The sequence below is a fragment of the Syngnathus floridae genome, chromosome 16 (genome assembly GCF_059516105.1).
Source record: "Syngnathus floridae isolate MCC-2025c chromosome 16, RoL_Sflo_1.0, whole genome shotgun sequence".
Taxonomy (NCBI): Eukaryota; Metazoa; Chordata; class Actinopteri; order Syngnathiformes; family Syngnathidae; genus Syngnathus; species Syngnathus floridae.
The window spans coordinates 1,876,059-1,893,663 of NC_142428.1; the positions used below are offsets into that span (position 1 = coordinate 1,876,059).

General features: G+C 42.1%; 2 protein-coding genes across 3 annotated transcripts; one reads left to right on the forward strand and one right to left on the reverse strand.

The window, feature by feature from the left end:
- Positions 1 to 3,088: 3,088 nt before the first annotated feature.
- s100pbp (S100P binding protein) lies at positions 3,089 to 4,846 on the forward strand. The gene is made up of 4 exons (XM_088356435.1): positions 3,089 to 3,233; positions 3,815 to 4,324; positions 4,391 to 4,481; positions 4,542 to 4,846. The coding sequence occupies exons 1-4, from the start codon at positions 3,227 to 3,229 to the stop codon at positions 4,642 to 4,644; spliced, it is 711 nt and encodes a 236-aa protein (XP_088212561.1). The 5' UTR covers positions 3,089 to 3,226; the 3' UTR covers positions 4,645 to 4,846.
- Positions 4,847 to 4,910: 64 nt separating this feature from the next.
- ldlrap1b (low density lipoprotein receptor adaptor protein 1b) lies at positions 4,911 to 17,301 on the reverse strand. 2 transcript variants are annotated; one of them, XM_088356433.1, is made up of 9 exons: positions 17,046 to 17,295; positions 12,749 to 12,891; positions 12,064 to 12,176; positions 10,652 to 10,766; positions 10,244 to 10,316; positions 9,149 to 9,238; positions 7,751 to 7,884; positions 7,602 to 7,636; positions 4,911 to 6,079 (listed from the first exon to the last, which is right to left on the reverse strand). In XM_088356433.1, the coding sequence occupies exons 1-9, from the start codon at positions 17,128 to 17,130 to the stop codon at positions 5,935 to 5,937; spliced, it is 933 nt and encodes a 310-aa protein (XP_088212559.1). In that variant the 5' UTR covers positions 17,131 to 17,295; the 3' UTR covers positions 4,911 to 5,934. The 2 variants fall into 2 exon arrangements, with proteins under 2 accessions (XP_088212559.1, XP_088212560.1); XM_088356434.1 differs by lacking the exon at positions 4,911 to 6,079 and adding an exon at positions 6,086 to 6,413 and having other exon boundaries at positions 17,046 to 17,301.
- Positions 17,302 to 17,605: the final 304 nt, after the last annotated feature.

Genomic DNA, 17,605 nt, shown 5'->3' on the forward strand with positions numbered 1-17,605 from the left:
ACCCTCGCTCATAATACATGGAACATACATGGTTTCATAGAGTAGCACACAAGCAACTGTGAAAACCCTAACCCTAACCCTAGCTTTAGCTCCAAACCCTAACCCTAGCTCCAGCTCTAACCCGAGTACCATGCACTACACTACGGAACCCTCGCTCATATTACATGGAACATACATGGTTTCATAGAGTAGCACACAAGCAACTGTGAAAACCCTAACCCTAACCCTAACCCTAGCTTTAGCTATAAACCCTAACCCTAGCTCTAACCCTAGCTCTAGCTCTAGCTCTAACTCTAACCCTAGCTCCAGCTCTAACCCGAGTACCATGCACTACACTATGGAACCCTCGCTCATATTACATGGAACATACATGGTTTCATAGAGTAGCACACAAGCAACTGTGAAAACCCTAACCCTAACCCTAACCCTAGCTTTAGCTCCAAACCCTAACCCTAGCTCTAACCCTAGCTCTAGCTCTAGCTCTAGCTCTAACTCTAACCCTAACCCTAGCTCCAGCTCTAACCCGAGTACCATGCACTACACTATGGAACCCTCGCTCATATTACATGGAACATACATGGTTTCTTAGAGTAGCACACAAGCAACTGTGAAAACCCTAACCCTAACCCTAACCCTAGCTTTAGCTCCAAACCCTAACCCTAGCTCTAACCCTAGCTCTAGCTCTAGCTCTAACTCTAACCCTAACCCTAGCTCCAGCTCTAACCCGAGTACCATGCACTACACTATGGAACCCTCGCTCATATTACATGGAACATACATGGTTTCATAGAGTAGCACACAAGCAACTGTGAAAACCCTAACCCTAACCCTAACCCTAGCTTTAGCTCCAAACCCTAACCCTAGCTCTAACCCTAGCTCTAGCTCTAACTCTAACCCTAACCCTAGCTCCAGCTCTAACCCGAGTACCATGCACTACACTACGGAACCCTCGCTCATATTACATGGAACATACATGGTTTCATAGAGTAGCACACAAGCAACTGTGAAAACCCTAACCCTAACCCTAGCTTTAGCTCCAAACCCTAACCCTAGCTCTAACCCTAGCTCAAGCTCTAGCTCTAACTCTAACCCTAACCCTAGCTCCAGCTCTAACCCGAGTACCATGCACTACACTATGGAACCCTCGCTCATATTACATGGAACATACATGGTTTCATAGAGTAGCACACAAGCAACTGTGAAAACCCTAACCCTAGCTTTAGCTCCAAACCCTAACCCTAGCTCTAACCTTAACTCTAGCCCTAGCTCTAGCACTAACCCGAGTACTATCCACTACACTATGGAACCCTCGCTCATATTACATGGAACATACATGGTTTCATAGAGTAGCACACAAGCAACTGTGAAAACCCTAACCCTAACCCTAACCCTAGCTTTAGCTCCAAACCCTAACCCTAGCTCTAACCCTAGCCCTAGCTCTAGCTCTAACCTGAGTACTATCCACTACACTATGGAACCCTCACTCATATTACATGGAACATACATGGTTTTATAGAGTAGCACACAAGCAACTGTGGCAACCCTAACCCTAACCCTAGCTTTAGCACCAAACCCTAACCCTAGCTCCAAACCCTAACCCTAGCTCTAACCCTAACGCTAGCCCTAGCTCTAGCTCTAACCCGAGTACTATCCACTACACTATGGAACCCTCGCTCATATTACATGGAACATACATGGTTTCATAGAGTAGCACACAAGCAACTGTGGCAACCCTAACCCTAACCCTAGCTTTAGCTCCAAACCCTAACCCTAGCTCTAACCCTAACTCTAGCCCTAGCTCTAGCTCTAACCCGAGTACTATCCACTACACTATGGAACCCTCGCTCATATTACATGGAACATACATGGTTTCATAGAGTAGCACACAAGCAACTGTGGCAACCCTAACCCTAACCCTAGCTTTAGCTCCAAACCCTAACCCTGGCTCTAACCCTAGCACTAGCTCTAGCTCTAACCCGAGTACTATCCACTACACTATGGAACCCTTGCTCATATTACATGGAACATACATGGTTTTATAGAGTAGCACACAAGCAACTGTGGCAACCCTAACCCTAGCTTTAGCTCCAAATCCTAACCCTAGCTCCAAACCCTAACCCTAGCTCTAACTCTAGCCCTAGCTCTAGCTCTAACCCGAGTACTATCCACTACACTAGGGAACCCTCGCTCATATTACATGGAACATACATGGTTTCATAGAGTAGCACACAAGCAACTGTGGCAACCCTAACCCTAGCTTTAGCTCCAAACCCTAACCCTAGCTCTAACCCTAGCACTAGCTCTAGCACTAACCCGAGTACTATCCACTACACTATGGAACCCTTGCTCATATTACATGGAACATACATGGTTTTATAGGGTAGCACACAAGCAACTGTGGCAACCCTAACCCTAGCTTTAGCTCCAACCCTAACCCTAGCTCTAACCCTAACCCTAAACCTAGCTCTACCTCTAACCCTAGCTCTAGCGAATATAAAAACAAGGAATAAAACACCAGACAAGTTTTAACATAAATGTTTATTAAAATAATAATAATAAAAGTACATTTCAAACCAGCAATCTCATGTGAAATTGCAGTAGATGGATAACAATATTCAGGCGTATATATGCATACACGTTATTTAGAAACTACTATAAGTGTTATAGAATCAAGATGGCCCATAGAGAAGCATAATCTCCCCGTTGTTGGCGCATCCCTTCATGCAATAAAGTTAGCCGTTAGCTTGGAGAAAACAAAGCATAAAAGAAGTAGTGTTTCAGTGAGTGGTTCTTTCTTTCCTTGGCAAATCGTCAATCGACATTCTGGCTTGCATAGTTCACGCCAGGAGGGAGACGCAACACGTTCCCTGACTGATCCGTTGATGCACGGGGGGAAGGAAGACAGTTCACCCATGAACTCGTTCGCGAACGGGAAAGTCACGATTCGTTCCCTCATTGATCCGTTCTCCCGATGAACTCACAGATCCGTTCCGTTGGTGAATGAGAAATGCACTTCACAACTCATTTGTCAACAGGAAGTTACATCATTTTCTTCTTCGTTTTGTTTTACAGCGAGGTGGCACCAGCTTCAACGCGCATAACCGACACCTACTGGTTGAAGTCATACGAACTGAAAACAGTTCACTTTCGTTCACTGAGAGGCATTCGTTCTTTTGAACGAATCGTTTACTTACGAGCCAACACCAATGCAACTGCGTTCCGCTGCATGCAAGGTATTTTGTCTCCTGCACACTGTGCATTTGCCGTTTGCGAGTCAACATCGTGTAAGTTGAACTTAACCGAGTTTCTGTGCTTGCAAATAGTTTGCCATCTAATATCGACGACATTAGCGCAAAGCTAAAGCGGTGCCAGCCAGTCGAGTTTTCAATTAACACCCGACTGACTATGTATTTGGAAGTCATGTTGTCATGCAGGAACCAAAACTCGTCAAAAATACTTGTTCTTCCTTAATAGTCACTTTTAAGGAGACCGCAAAAAAAAAAAAAAAAAATGGCATGATTTTTTAAAAATAAACATTAATTGAATCGCCAATGAGAGCAAGCCTTAGTGCAGTGTCTGTTCAAAGCGAGCGTTCAAGTCGGTGCATCCTGCAAGTAAAAATACAAAAATTAATTGTAGAAATTATAGGACTAATACAATGAGATCCTGAAAAAATGGAAAGCATACATTTGCTGTTTCACGGCATGGTTTTGTGTTACGCGACATAAGTAAGAAATACAAACTGTATTTACAAAGTTTATTGATCGTATGGGTGAAATTTGGAAATGTAATTTTTTTTCTTTTTATTCAACAGACTTGGCTCAAAATATGTCGAGCAAGAGCATCACTTTCAAGCACCTTCAACCATTGTCAAAATATGGAAAGGCAGTATTTGCTGAGAGATGTCCTAACGCATTTCCCGAGCCATTGGCTCATTTTGAATTCCAGCCTCTCAACATTGCCTCTCAACAGCAAAGAGTGGATGATTCCTCTCAGGATAGCTGGCGTCTCTCTAAAGATGCTGATCCTAATGGAACAGATGATGGTTACTCGTCCATGTGCCTTACACCATCGCTCCCGTCCCCACCAGCCTCGAGTTCAAATCTAAATTTCAACGCGGAGGTGTCGAATATCGGTTCCCCCGTTCTAAAATCATCTGCGTCTGGAAAGGAGGAAAATGGTTCAGATAGCCCACAGGATCATGACAAAGAAGAGGTTGCAATACCCAGTAGCAGTATGGTCTCTAAAGATTGGGAGCAAAAGAAAAGGATGTACGTCCGGTTGGTTCACAAACATGTCAGTGAGGCTTCAAATGCGGATCAAGGTAATGTCAGATTAGCGTGCTGTGTTACTTTTGCAAGATTTAATCATGTTGATGTCTTTTCTAAAGATGCCCTCGGTGAAATGCAAGATCTTATGGCTCAAGTGGGTTACGAGTCTTGGGAAAGACCGTGGCAACATCCCTCTGACCTCACATGCAGGTGCTGTTGTTATTTTTAGAGCACGTAGAATTTATGGATGACAATTGCATTTGCCTTCAGGATGTACAAGGTACGCTTAAGGAAAGGCGAGAGGAAAATATCCCTGGCTGAATGGCAGAGCAAGAACTCAGGGATGCAGAGGCGATTTGAAAATTTGTTGTGATGCTTGCACTTGTTACATGAGCACTTTTGTTTTTCAACTAAATGCATGTCGTGTTTAAATGTTTAAATGCATACTTTAAGTAATGTGTGTTTTTGTACTTACTGTGAAAAATGTCGCACTTGGAATTGTGATTGTTTGCACATTTTATTTACATTTTTTATGTCGTTTAAATGCTGACTACGTAATAAAATTCTGTTGAAATGATGTTTTTTCTTATATTAAAAAACCTTGCATATTGAAAAGAGTTTACGATGCAGGAACAAGTGTACATAAGCAAACATACTTTATTGAGACTTAATGTAAATTTGTTAAGTTAAAGTCGTACATGAAACAAAAAGGTACAAAAATAACACTGAAGCGTGAACCCCAAAGATAAACCAATGCACCATTTGAATACATTCCCTCTAATCCTTTTTTTTTTTAATGGTGCTGTTTAAAGGTAACGTGGCTTCTGGGGTTTGCAAACTGAGGGACAAAATAATAAAGCCAACAAGAATTATAATCAGATAAATATATATGTTTTTTTCATAAATCATTGTAAATATGAAGACTTCGGTTTTCCACCAACATGTTTATGTGGTTGATTCTTAGGGTCAATTTAAGCAGCTTTCTAAACGCTACAAGTGTTTATAATGTGGATAAGAAAAGTACTGTATTCAAGGTATGAGTGAGCATAAATAATTTAGACTTTGAATTTCCTTACATGAAAGATGTGCTTTTGAACATGGAAACATGCACAGTGCAAAAATAGATTTTGCATTTGGAAAAAAAAAAAATAGGATTGTCATTTGTTTTTGTCATCACACACACACACACATTCATACTTTTCCTTAAAGCTCACATTGCCCTTGATGTACACAGGTAGTAAATTGAGTTTTGCCCAAAAATGAGTGTGTATTGGTCTTTTGGTGAAACTGAAACATCTCCGTCCGTAACAGTAACAATGACAGCACGCTTAGACATTGACCTGCTGTCGCAAACTCCTAAACGTGATGTTTAAAAAAAAAAAAAAAAAAACACACACAGGCACGATACATACCGTGAATGGAGATGCAAGAGTGTTACATCAAAAGACTGCAGGTTGTTGTAGAAAAGAAACTGCGTTCAGAATTTGATATTGCTTTGGCCTGTTGAGTGCAAAGCCTGCTCGTGTCAACTTCTGGTTGAGTAGATGCAGAAGCACCTGAGAGCTGCCAGTCCGAACATCAGGGGAGCCGACGGGCTGCGGCCAACCCATCGACGGTCTCGTCTTTTTCCCCTGCCGATCCATCTGGGCGGAGGCTTTTACCATTAGAACCCCGGCGAGTCTATTTGTGCTGGGAAGTCTGCGTCTTCCTGGTCCCATTTGCCCGGGGACAGGCACTCATCAGTGGTAAAATCCTGAGGGTTTACCCCAATGTCCAGGACCTGGGGGTTAGTGCGAGACTCAGCGAGTCTGGGAGGACACACAAGGACGAGATTACAATTGCATACAGCATACTGAGATGAGCTGTAGGCACATTCAAATATGATGCCTACAAAGGGGAAAAACAATAAGTTCATGGCTAAAGTGTGATTCCTTAGCAGGCAGATGACAACGTATATGATGACTCGATTTTGTCTCGCTGCACGAGTTCTGAGCAGTGCGAATGGTTGATGGCATGTTGGAATGAATCTAATAACATGTGGGCGGGCGAGCGGCTATGAAGGGGGGGCAATGAGGTGGATCCCACTCCATCCAGTAAATGACATTTTTACCTGAGCAGGACTCAAAGCTATCCAGACTGCGGCTGGAAAGGGGGGCAAATATCACAAGTCAGCGGTAACACTGCAAATAGCAAAAAATATCCAATAGTATGTCTAAATAATCTTTAAAATTGTTCACTGGGTTGGATTTTTTTTCATTTTTGGTCAATCAGATCCGTGCACAGTCGAGTAGAGATTTTTCATTTCATGCACTTTTACGCTCTCTAGCGGAGAAGGTGGGTAACTACAGTTTTCCTCAACCCTAATGCTGCAATGGAATGAATAAAATGTAACTCCAGTGCAATTTTCTTCTACACTCCAACACCAACAACTTTCAAAAAAAAACAATTTTTTAATCGATAACATTAACCAGGCAGGCCCGAAAGCAGCCTTCAATTATGGAATAGCTCTATAATGCTGATGCCCGGAGCATTCTCATTAAACGGAGAGTGGAGATTTATGATGTTGGGGTGTAATTACAGTGTGGAGGAAAAAATAATCATCTGATAACAGAGCACAAATTGCCTCGGGTACTTGTTGGGATGAACTGTAACACATCCCACCTTCACGCATGCACACTAAAATAGTCAATCAATCACACCTCTACTCAAATGACTTTATGGATGGCATATACGCGCTGGAGCCATTCCAATCAATCATAAACAACAGCAAGGAAACACGAGACTGTTGGGAAAACGTCTATTTCACACTGCTTGATTTGAGTGACGATTCCAATTTTTGCTCCTGAGTGGAATCATTTGGGGAAAAAATATATGGAATATGAAGAAACTCAGAAATAATGCAGACATCTCAACCATTCGGGCAAAAACAAACGAACAAAAGAATATTATTGATCCGAAGTGGGCATTTGACCTTTAGTGCAAATCCAGTTCAAACATAACAAACTGCAGTTATAAAACTTACCACTAGATGGGAGTAGAACAACAACAACCAAAAAACTGACTGCAAACCAGGAGTCACGATTCAAATAGTGGTTTTAAAGTCTTCAGTTTGTTTGTAGAATTGAATTAATTCACGGAATATTTACAAATATATATTTATAATAAAAGAACCTTAGAATATTTAATTGCATTTGTGGTAGTTTCACAGCTAAAAAGAAGGAATGAAGTTGCTAAAACCGTCTTCAATTCCCTCCTAACAAACTATGAACAAAACTAACACCTTCAGGGTATGTATTGCTTTCATTGATTTAAAAAAAAAAGATTGTTTACCTTGAAAATGCCTCATCCAGACCGTCCTCAAGCTCCTAACAGACACAGGGAAGTCCATGTCAAAATCATCTTATGTAGTCATTCTGTATTTCTTAATCAAGGCAGGATTTTTCTTCTTTCTACAAGTACACAACATTGGCGTGTCTTACCCATACTGTGTTGTTGTTCTCAGTGGCATGATTATGCACTGTAAAGGAATCCAAATCCATTTGCATTGTTCCTGAGTGGACCAACGTTACATTGGCCCCTTCTGCCAAATCTAGGAGTTTAGTTGTGGCTACCTCTGCAAAACACAAACAGGACAATTTGACACAAAGAACAGTTGTATTCATTTTGAAATATACAGCTGCATCCTGTTGTGCTCATGCAACCGTAGCGTGTTCAAAAATCCTGTTGATGCTTCCTTCATTAAGGTTCACTTGTTCTTATTAAGCGCCTAATGTGTCTCATTGGGCTTACCATCTGTGCATTATGTAAAAAAGCGGTTGGCGGCTGATGAATGTGTGTCAATAATAATTGTCAAGCCTAATACTTGAACACTCTTGGAAGTAACGCCGTCTCCCGAGAACACTTACATAAGCCATTGTACCATTGCTGCAATCTCAAAGTCACAACATACGAGGTGAAGGTGACCTTCCAAAGTATTGACACAAATCTCCCCTTTTGAAGGTATCATTGATGATTGGATCAGTAATTTGTTAAAGTGGGAGTACGCCAGAGGGCTGTTATTAAGTTGCCACGAGCAGATCCTATTTCGTGGCACCAGTCTCACTGACTCGGTGACCTGCTGCGTGCATGATCAGGCAGAGTGAGGGGGGATGCATAAATATAACCTTGTAATGGTTCCAATGCTGAGCTGTCCTCAATCTGGGCCAGACAAACAGAGAGGCATGTTCGAATGATCCCGATTGTATTTATGAGAATTGATTCTACAATGACACCGTGTCAGGCACATCACTGAATGCCTCTTTTCCCCTTAAAGAAAAAAAAAAATTCCTATGGGCTTACATTTGCCCCCACTCTGCCCAAATAAAGTGTCAGAACAGATTGGAGCCATCCCATTCTAGCTCGGGGCCATTTGGCTGGAAGGTTGACTACAAAGCCCATGTCAGATGCTCCTGGACTCGCATCAAGCCGACCCCTCCCTTATGGAATGGATCAGAGAAAACGGGAGCAGTTAATATTTGATGTTAGCAACGTGACAGGAAAGGCACACAGGAACGTTCGTGAACGGATGTGCAGGGCATGCCTTATCTCAGTTCGAAAAAAAAAAACACAGCTAATGATGCCTTGAAAAACGCCAAGCCTCTTCACAAGGCATGAAGAGAAGAATCTTCTGCGTAAACAACGAGGTCAATGTCCAGTGGTTTGTAAACAAAACTGCAGCTGTTGTCTATGACTGTACAATTGAAAAGGAAAGAAAGCCAAGCCCAATATCACCATGTTCACTGTCATTACAATGAAGCCCCAAGCTGTCATGTCAACTCTGGGCACAATGAAAGGCAACATTTGTTCCAGATGGCATGATGTTAGGTGACATGACTGACCTCCTCCTTCTTTCAGGCTGGTTGAGCTGTCAGACTGGGCGCCGTTGACTCCTTGGCCGTCTGAACCCGACTTCACTTGCTTCTCCTTTTCTGCGTGTGCAGCAAGACAAAAGGTCGAAAGAGACAGAGTGCAGTTATAGAAAAGGCCAGTGGGCTACCACACAGGAAAGCTGGAACAATGGGCTGATTGTCCTTGCAAAAAAAAAAATCGAATGTTCCACCAGTCACACATACAATAATATTCATTCATCTTCCAAAGCGCTTATGTTTGAACAAATAAGCAGGAGCAATTGGCTGATAAGATTAGCCTAATTAAGTTAACCCGCTTGAATGACGAGGCAGTGGACTGCAAAAAAATAATCACATCCAGTTCATTCAATAGTCATTGCAGCATTTCAACGTAACAAGCAGGAAGGGCACCGAGAGACACATCAAGAATAACAACCAATCAACTCATTATTATCCCAACATCATCATATTTTCCCTTCCCATTTAATTTGCTCTCCTTACAAATATGTACAACGTGTAAACAGAGAGCGGCGGTGCTAGTGGAGTAGTTGAGCTTTCAAAGCAAATATGGCTGGCTTGTCAGTAGTGCTTTGTGACTATTCTACCGGCATTCACGTGTTTTTAACACTACTGGGAATTTAAATTTTTGCAAATTAGGCAGAAGTGGTGCCGCTGAAACAAATCTTCCACCTTCATGGTGACATGCAATCAATTAATGACAATAATGTTCTGCTGAGCTATGTGAAAGGAACAAGAAGCCGCTCGCTCCTTACGCAGCAATTTTGATTGTCTTGGATAGCCTGCACATGCACTCGCTTTATGAAACCTTCAGCAAATAAATATTGGGTTCCATATGGAATGCCACAAATCTCCTGCTGGGCTGTGTTCTATGCAAATGGCACATTAAGACTAGTCTGCCCACCTTTTGCCGGATTGCGCAATGCAATATCAAAAAGCAACAATGAAGCTTGATAAGTTCGAGGAAAAGGCAAAAAAAAAAAACACGAGCAGCCGGCAGGGAGAGATGAGAGGCATTTCCATTCATCCGTCACACACTGCTCGTGTCGTCGAGGAAACCATGCATACCTTCTCTGGCAGCCTGCCAGAATTCAAATGCCACTCGGAAAGCCTGTGCCACTGTTAGGGTTACTGCTTGCGCCTGTTGGAGGAAGCGCACACACACACAAAAGAGGGAAATGAAGAAAGGAAGACAAACGACAGCTATTACATCATAAACGGACAAATGCACAGAGCAAGTCACGATGTGGTGAGAACTAAATTAGTGAGGGGAAGGAAGAGGGTGAGGCTCACTTGTGTGGAAATCTCCAGGGATGGAAGGAATGATGACAAGCTATCCTCCCCCTTCATGTTCACCCTCCATTTTTTTTTTTTTTTTTCCAATTGTGACTGAATGTTTTTGCACTTTGTCAAAGAAACAACAAGGTTGGTTGCTATCTGTATTTTTTTTTTTCAACAAATGTCTTAATTGCTTACCACTTTTCTTTTGGTGCAAAGGAAGGCGTGACACTCGAGTGCCTCGTTGTGTTGGCTCTGGACGATGTAGGCAAACACTTTGTCGTGCATCTTATCCGCCGTACAATAGGATATTCTGAAATGTAAGCAAAATTAAAAGAGTGGAGGAAGATTCATTATTCCACTGTTTGTTTTCCCTCCTGGGCTGTCAGAGGAGCTCAGTGTACATTTGTAAATTGATCCCAAAGTCATCGCGGTGAATCTAAAGATATGCAAATTTGAAATCAATAAGAGCTAAAAAAGAAAAAAGAAAAACGTTGGCAGCAAGAATCGCAGCGAGCCAGCATGAGATTTACTGGCAAGTGTTTGCGATGAGGGCGTTGGGAAATTGGGTGTCTAAGAGTCCGATCAATTTATTTTATTGATCACCCAACTTCCTAGAGAATATTAAAGCAGTAAAACTCAAGACGGCAAGGTGGACGCACACTGCTTTATGTTTTCACATCCCGTTGAGGAGATTGCTTCATGTACTTCACCTTTCCTCAGCCATGTTTCTCAGGCTGCCTTGATTCTCCTTTTTGGAGTGAAATGTTGGAAAAGGACCAGCACCACCGCACGCAGTAGATTTAATATAGATCGTGTAAAGCTGCGGCATTAACGTCCTGCCACACAGCGAGAAAAATGAAGGCTTTGCTGTCAATTGCACCCAGGCTGGATTTACAAATAGTCTATTCGCGAAGGAAAATATTTCAATCGTGTCACTTGAACCATGCGGTGTAAATCCAGCCACACCAGCTTGGTGGATATTAATGGTCAATTTTGACTTGTAAAAACTGACCTATACATTGCTGGTGTGTAACAAAGCATTTCTGATTCTCATTTAAGGGAATAATAATAATAATATATACAATAAAATTATTATTGTTGATAATAATAATAATAAAATGACAATAATAATGACAATAATAATAATCATAATAATAATAAATCATCTTTGCGAAGGGAATATTCCAGATCTAGCTCTCCTCATGCTGACTAATTTAAATGGAATTTGGGAAGTCATTTGGGCACGACTAGCTTGAGGTCAACTAAGGTCATGCAGGTTGAGGCAGGCAAAAGGTTTCAATTGTAAGAATGTCTGCGTCACTCGGGTGTGACAGACTGTGCGCATGTCAGTCAGTCAGTCACACCTCCATGAAAGCTTAGACATGTTGTCGCTGTGTTGCTTCCCGGCAAGAGCGAGCTATTGTGCAGAAAGATTACGCACCCACAAACACTTGCGCGGCACACCTCTTTCTAACCCAAAAAACAATCCCGTGACGGCAGACTTCAGGAATGTGATGAACAAGCTGAAGTCAAGCTAGGACAGTAAGGATTCAATAAGCAGGTTTGCCCAGTTGAATCATTAACATGACAGAAAACGGAGAACTGACCTGTAAATGGAAATGTTTTCTATAAGCTGGTTGGAGGCACTGTCGTAAAGGATGATCCCGCGAGGGGAGACTTTTAGTGTGACTTTCTGGAGCTTTTTTCCACTGGCTTTGGCCTGAAGGACAAAACTAAATGTCAGACACAAAATGTATCTTGCACATTTTTCAGATGACTACAATAGGAGCTGTCAGACAAAACAATATAGGCGCCACCATTAGCACTCAACCACAGGAAGAAACATTAGCCACAAATTGAGAAAACTCAGAAGACTGGTTAACATTCCCAGAGACGGCTGTCCAACTAAAATGATTCCAGACTCTTAATAAATTCCTTCAGAGCGGATGCAAAAGACTAGTTCTGGCTAAATGCTGCCAGATTAGGTTAGGTTCGATTTAACCCCATTTTGAATCCTGAATATCCCCTTCAATGATGTCGCAACAGTGGTAGTTTCGCAGCGATCCTTCTTCCTCTTCTTCATACGTCATTGTGATTCCACTATTCTCTCAGCACTAACTAAATTATCCCCTGATCTGCCAGATCCAATAACATTAAGCCTTTTCTATCAAAATGAGGCCAACTGAGCCATATACTGAATGTCCATTTTCATATCAGTGTCAGTCAAGGAAGTATTGACAAGCAGCCATGTGGATGAGAATTCCAAAAAATATATAGCAATAGATATCTCACAGTGGCCACTATCCTCTTGACAGCAGCCGCAGACAGCTCTTCTCCTTTGGGCTGCTCAACCATCGTGACTCCCAGGTACTTGAGCTGGAACACCATGCCCTCCAAAAGGGTCTCCCTCGTGTCGGTCCAGTTCTCCGGAAGCTCTGCAAATGGAAAAACAGACAAGGGGACACCACGCAATGTAAATTCAGCCATTTATCTTGGAAAGAGTTATTCACATTTCTTAACGGGTGGGTGAAAATCCAAACAAATGGAAGAATTTTTTATTTAACTAAGGGAATGTTTAGCATGTGTTGTACAAATGAAAAGGTTCCCGAACGTTGTAAAACAGACATTAACGATAAACATGAATTGATTGAATCAGACGCGGCTCGAACGATAATTGGCTATACATCAATGAACTGCTTCATTTAAAAGGCTGATTGTGTAAGATGAGTTGCATTAAATACACTGGCTGGCTGCCATTTGGGTTTTCTCTTCACACAATATGATCATGGCCATATCTTAACAGTGACAATCCATGCAGAAAATTGCTTTCAGATTAATTAAAAAAAAAAAAAAAAGAGGTGACACCCCCACCTCTCTCTCTTTATAAAATCATCCAATTCCACTCCTTAAACATCTTCAATGCATAAATGTGGTTGTGGATTTTTGACAGATAAAAACACAGATGATTCCTTAGCAGCTAGTAGACCATAGCGCCCCCATCACAATTATTATTTGCAGCGAGATATAATTATCAAAAAATATTTTGGCTCATACAGTTGAGTGAGTGATCAGGCAAAACGTTTATTTTATTCTCAAATCGTTCAAAATTAAACTATAAGGTGTCCTGCACAATAACACAACCATTAACCAAAATATTGAATCATATCAAAACATAAAAAGTCCTACAGTTTTACATATCCAAGCTTATATTTCAAAAAAATCCCCAACTTCCAAGAGCTGCATTTCACTTTGACAATAGAGTCTGGGGACTCCATTGATCCCTGCATGAAGGAATAGATCAAACCTATTGACACAGTAGGAGTCCAGCAAACATGAAAGAAATGTCGACGACAACAAGATCCCATCTCGGAGGAGGTATCTTAAAGCGTGATCAAACGGCTTTTTATAAAGCATGACATCCTGGAACTAAAACGCTGGATTCTAATTTTAGATGTTTGCTGCTTCATGCGGAACGATAATAATCCATGCTCATATTGGTCACATTTGCATTCATGCAAACTTGAAAGGCTTATTGGTTGGAGCTGTGCTCGGCTGGTCAGTGAGCATTGCTCGCCTGCGTGATGCTGCCTTGAAATAAGCGAACAAACACGTGATGGGGGGGGGGGTCATGTTTGCTCAGTGGTTAGTAGGGATTGTGTTTAGGGACTAGACTTGGAAAAACACCAAGCGTTGCTCTAGCAATCATGTTTGGAGACCGGTTAAGATGGCCGGGTGGTCTTGTACTGGCTCGGGCTCTTTGCGGCTCTGCCAAAGGCTTGATCCTCTTTTACGAGTGGGCAGCGGCTCCACGCACAATCAAATGGCCCGATACAGAGCAAAAGAAATTGTCATCTGCAGTAGGAGAAGGTGCAGGAAGAAAATACAATTCTCACGATTATTAAGCTACCTTGAAAACATTTGTTGTGAAATTCAAGTTCCTTTTGAACCATTACACAAGCGCAACAATGGGTGAGTCATCCTTCCATTAGAGGTTATGCACTTCGACTCTTCCTAGATTTTGTCAGACAATCACTCACCAGCTCAGTGGCCGGAGAGGAGAGTGTCCGCCCTGAGATTGGGAGGTTGTGGGTTCAAACCCACAGCCGGGTCATACCAGTGACCATAACAATGGTACCCATTTCTTCCCTGCTTGGCACTCAGTGTAAGGGGTTGAAATGGGGCCCACCCATGCGTGGCACTGCAACATTGTTTCTTTTTTTTATTTATTTATTTATATATATATATACACACACACACACACACTTCTTCTGATTTAGTTTGGCCAGATAGGAATGAATTGTCTTTTTTTTTCCGCTATGAAAGTTAAACAAAGTAACGACGTAGAGGAAAAAATATCTTTCGTATTAGGGGTGAAATGAGCCCTCCCTCGAGTTTGGAATTTTAATACCTTGATAGGGGGAAAAAAAATTAACAGAGCAAGGTCGTTTTGGTGTGGAGAGGGGCGCTTCAAGTAAATGAAGTACTCAGACATAAATGAAGAAAAAAAAAAAACACTTGTAATTTGATCAGTGTAAATCATGGAACATTTCTGGTCATCTGACTACTTATTGAATCCGTGGAGCTTTCAAGCGGCTTACAGCAGCAACGTGTCGGAGCCAAACTGGCAAGCCAATTGCTCACCAGGTAAGCCATCCCACGTGACGTTATTGAGAACATCAACTCAACATTGCAAGCCTGAATAAAAAGATGAGAAGAGATGTGAGCTACAATTTATTGATTACATTTTTAATCCAGGCAAGATAGGGTGCACTTAAATAGGAGTGATCAGACCTTGGAGAACTTCAGCAATATGTCATATTTCTATTAATATACAATATTTCTCTCATCATTTTAGCAAAGTGTGCTGAGATGACATCATCCCATCTCAGTCCAACAAAGCAAAAGATATTCCAGCATTATTCCATTCAAATTAGGACAAGTGATTAATTTAGAAACCTCCGACTCACACAAAGAAACACACCCGGAGGCATAAACAGAAAAGTTTTTAATTGTGCCTCAAAGAGTCCCGCATTGTTGGCCATTATACATTCATATGCAAACAAGCGAATCGAAGTGGAGGTCAGAAACGATTAGTATGTAATTGTTATTAGTTAAGGTTTTTTTTGTGTGTTTAGTCTGTCACGGGGAATGATAACTGAGAGTTGAAAATAAGTGAGGACTCAAAACGACCCGTTTTAAGATTTAGTTGTGAAGCTTAGCAAAGCCGGCCAATATCAGTTAAGCCATGTAAGACCTCCTCCCACCCCCACTTCCATTTAAAACATCACAGCAGTAAACGGAACCACTTTAATGGCTGCACTTGTGTTTAACTTGGCACATTGAAGCTGAACAAATAAAGGGCTGATCTATGGATTTGTTTAAAGTCTGCCGGGGTTTTGTTTTTTTAAATTCGCCAACCAGCATATTGTTGAGAAAAGAGGGCTAAAAACCACACTGACCATATGGCTGGACACATGGCCGAAGGAGCTTTCATTAATTATTTCTAACTATGGCAAACGTGCTTGCCGCTCTCTTTCTGATCCATGACTTCATTTTCATTCAAACGCCAACAAGTCGATAAATGCAGTTAAAATAATGGTGGTGGGGATTAAACTGATCTAGCCGCTTCAGTTGTCTTCCAGGTCTTCTGGGAATACAAAGGCATTGGCAAAGCAGATTTGTACACCATATGTGGTGCTCTAACTTGCATTTGGATGCCAGTTGTGCCAACTTCTGAGCATCCATCACTCTAATCATTGAAACAAAGCATTGATTGCACTGTGTGGCACGAGTGACAGCTCCATGCCAGCATCGCCCCCACACGATGAGGAGGTGGGAGGTCATGATGGGGACACATCCCTGTCACTGGAGGAAGCAATGCACATTGTCATCCTGCAAAACATCATGTATGCGGACCCGAAAATGTGCTCATCTCAAAAGTGGTTTCCACGCTGATGAAAGCCAAAAATTATAGTTAGGGCTGCTAGGACTGAATAAGACTTCACAAAGACTAATTTTTGTTTTGCATAGTGCATCGCCTAGCAACAGTGGGTTGCTAGGAATGGATTGTAGAGCTTTGCCAGAAAATACGACCACTAATTCAAGCCTGTACACCTCTGTTGTAAATCTCAGACGTGACGTGGCACACAACACCGGGTTTTCTTTCACACAAAACCACCGGACTCCCGCTGTTACATCTTCACGTTTTTGGACAAAGATTAGACGATACTTGACTAGTGAGACATTAAGATGGGTCAGTGTCATTTTACACGCGCTACTCTCTCCGAGTGTCCATTATGGAGATGCGGACCGGAGCGCTGCTGTCAAGAGTCCAAGTCAAGTTCAGAGCGTTGAATATGCACGCTTCCGACTTCAATTGGCAACTTGAGTTTTATTCTATATACCGCCCTTATTTCTACGGACCGACCGCCACATTGACTTTTAAGTTGCCCCAACAAGTGTGGCTGGCGAATGGTGACATTTAAGGCACGCGCCGGTAGACCTTCATTTGCTGCTAGCTTAGTGTAGCCAAATTAGCACAAGCTGGCCCCTTCTTTTCCTGCAGAGGATAAACATACATCGTACTCACTTTTATGCCTGCCGCCTCCCCATGATTGTTTGGCGATGCTGGGGCTTCGTATTATCGCCCTTCCAGCGGATTTCAAAGCGTCCATGTTGCAGAGTAAAAGTGGGGCAAACCCCCGTCAAGCCGTGCACTGTGTCGAAACACCCTGCCTGTTTGCAAACAGCAACCCTCGTGAACTTTTCTCATCTGTTTTCCGCACGATTGTTCGATCGACAGTGGATCAACATGCTCTGCCCCCTGGGCGGTGTTACATATGCAAATTGACCCGATAATATGCGTGACGCTCGTTTGTAGAAAAACGTGAGTAGAGCGCTTGGAGTGCTGACGCTCGCGCTCCGAAGGGGCGGTGCTTCCTAAGCAAAGAAACTCAGCCACTAAATAAAAAAAAAACTGCTTCAAACAATTTAACTTACTATATATTCTTTCCATACTTAATTATAGGATCATTTTTATAATTACATATTATCTTTGGCACAACGGCAACCTAATTGTTTATGAGTTATTTTGGTGGTTATTCTTTATACATGGAAGCCTGGTTCATTGAAACCCCGCCTCCGCTGTAA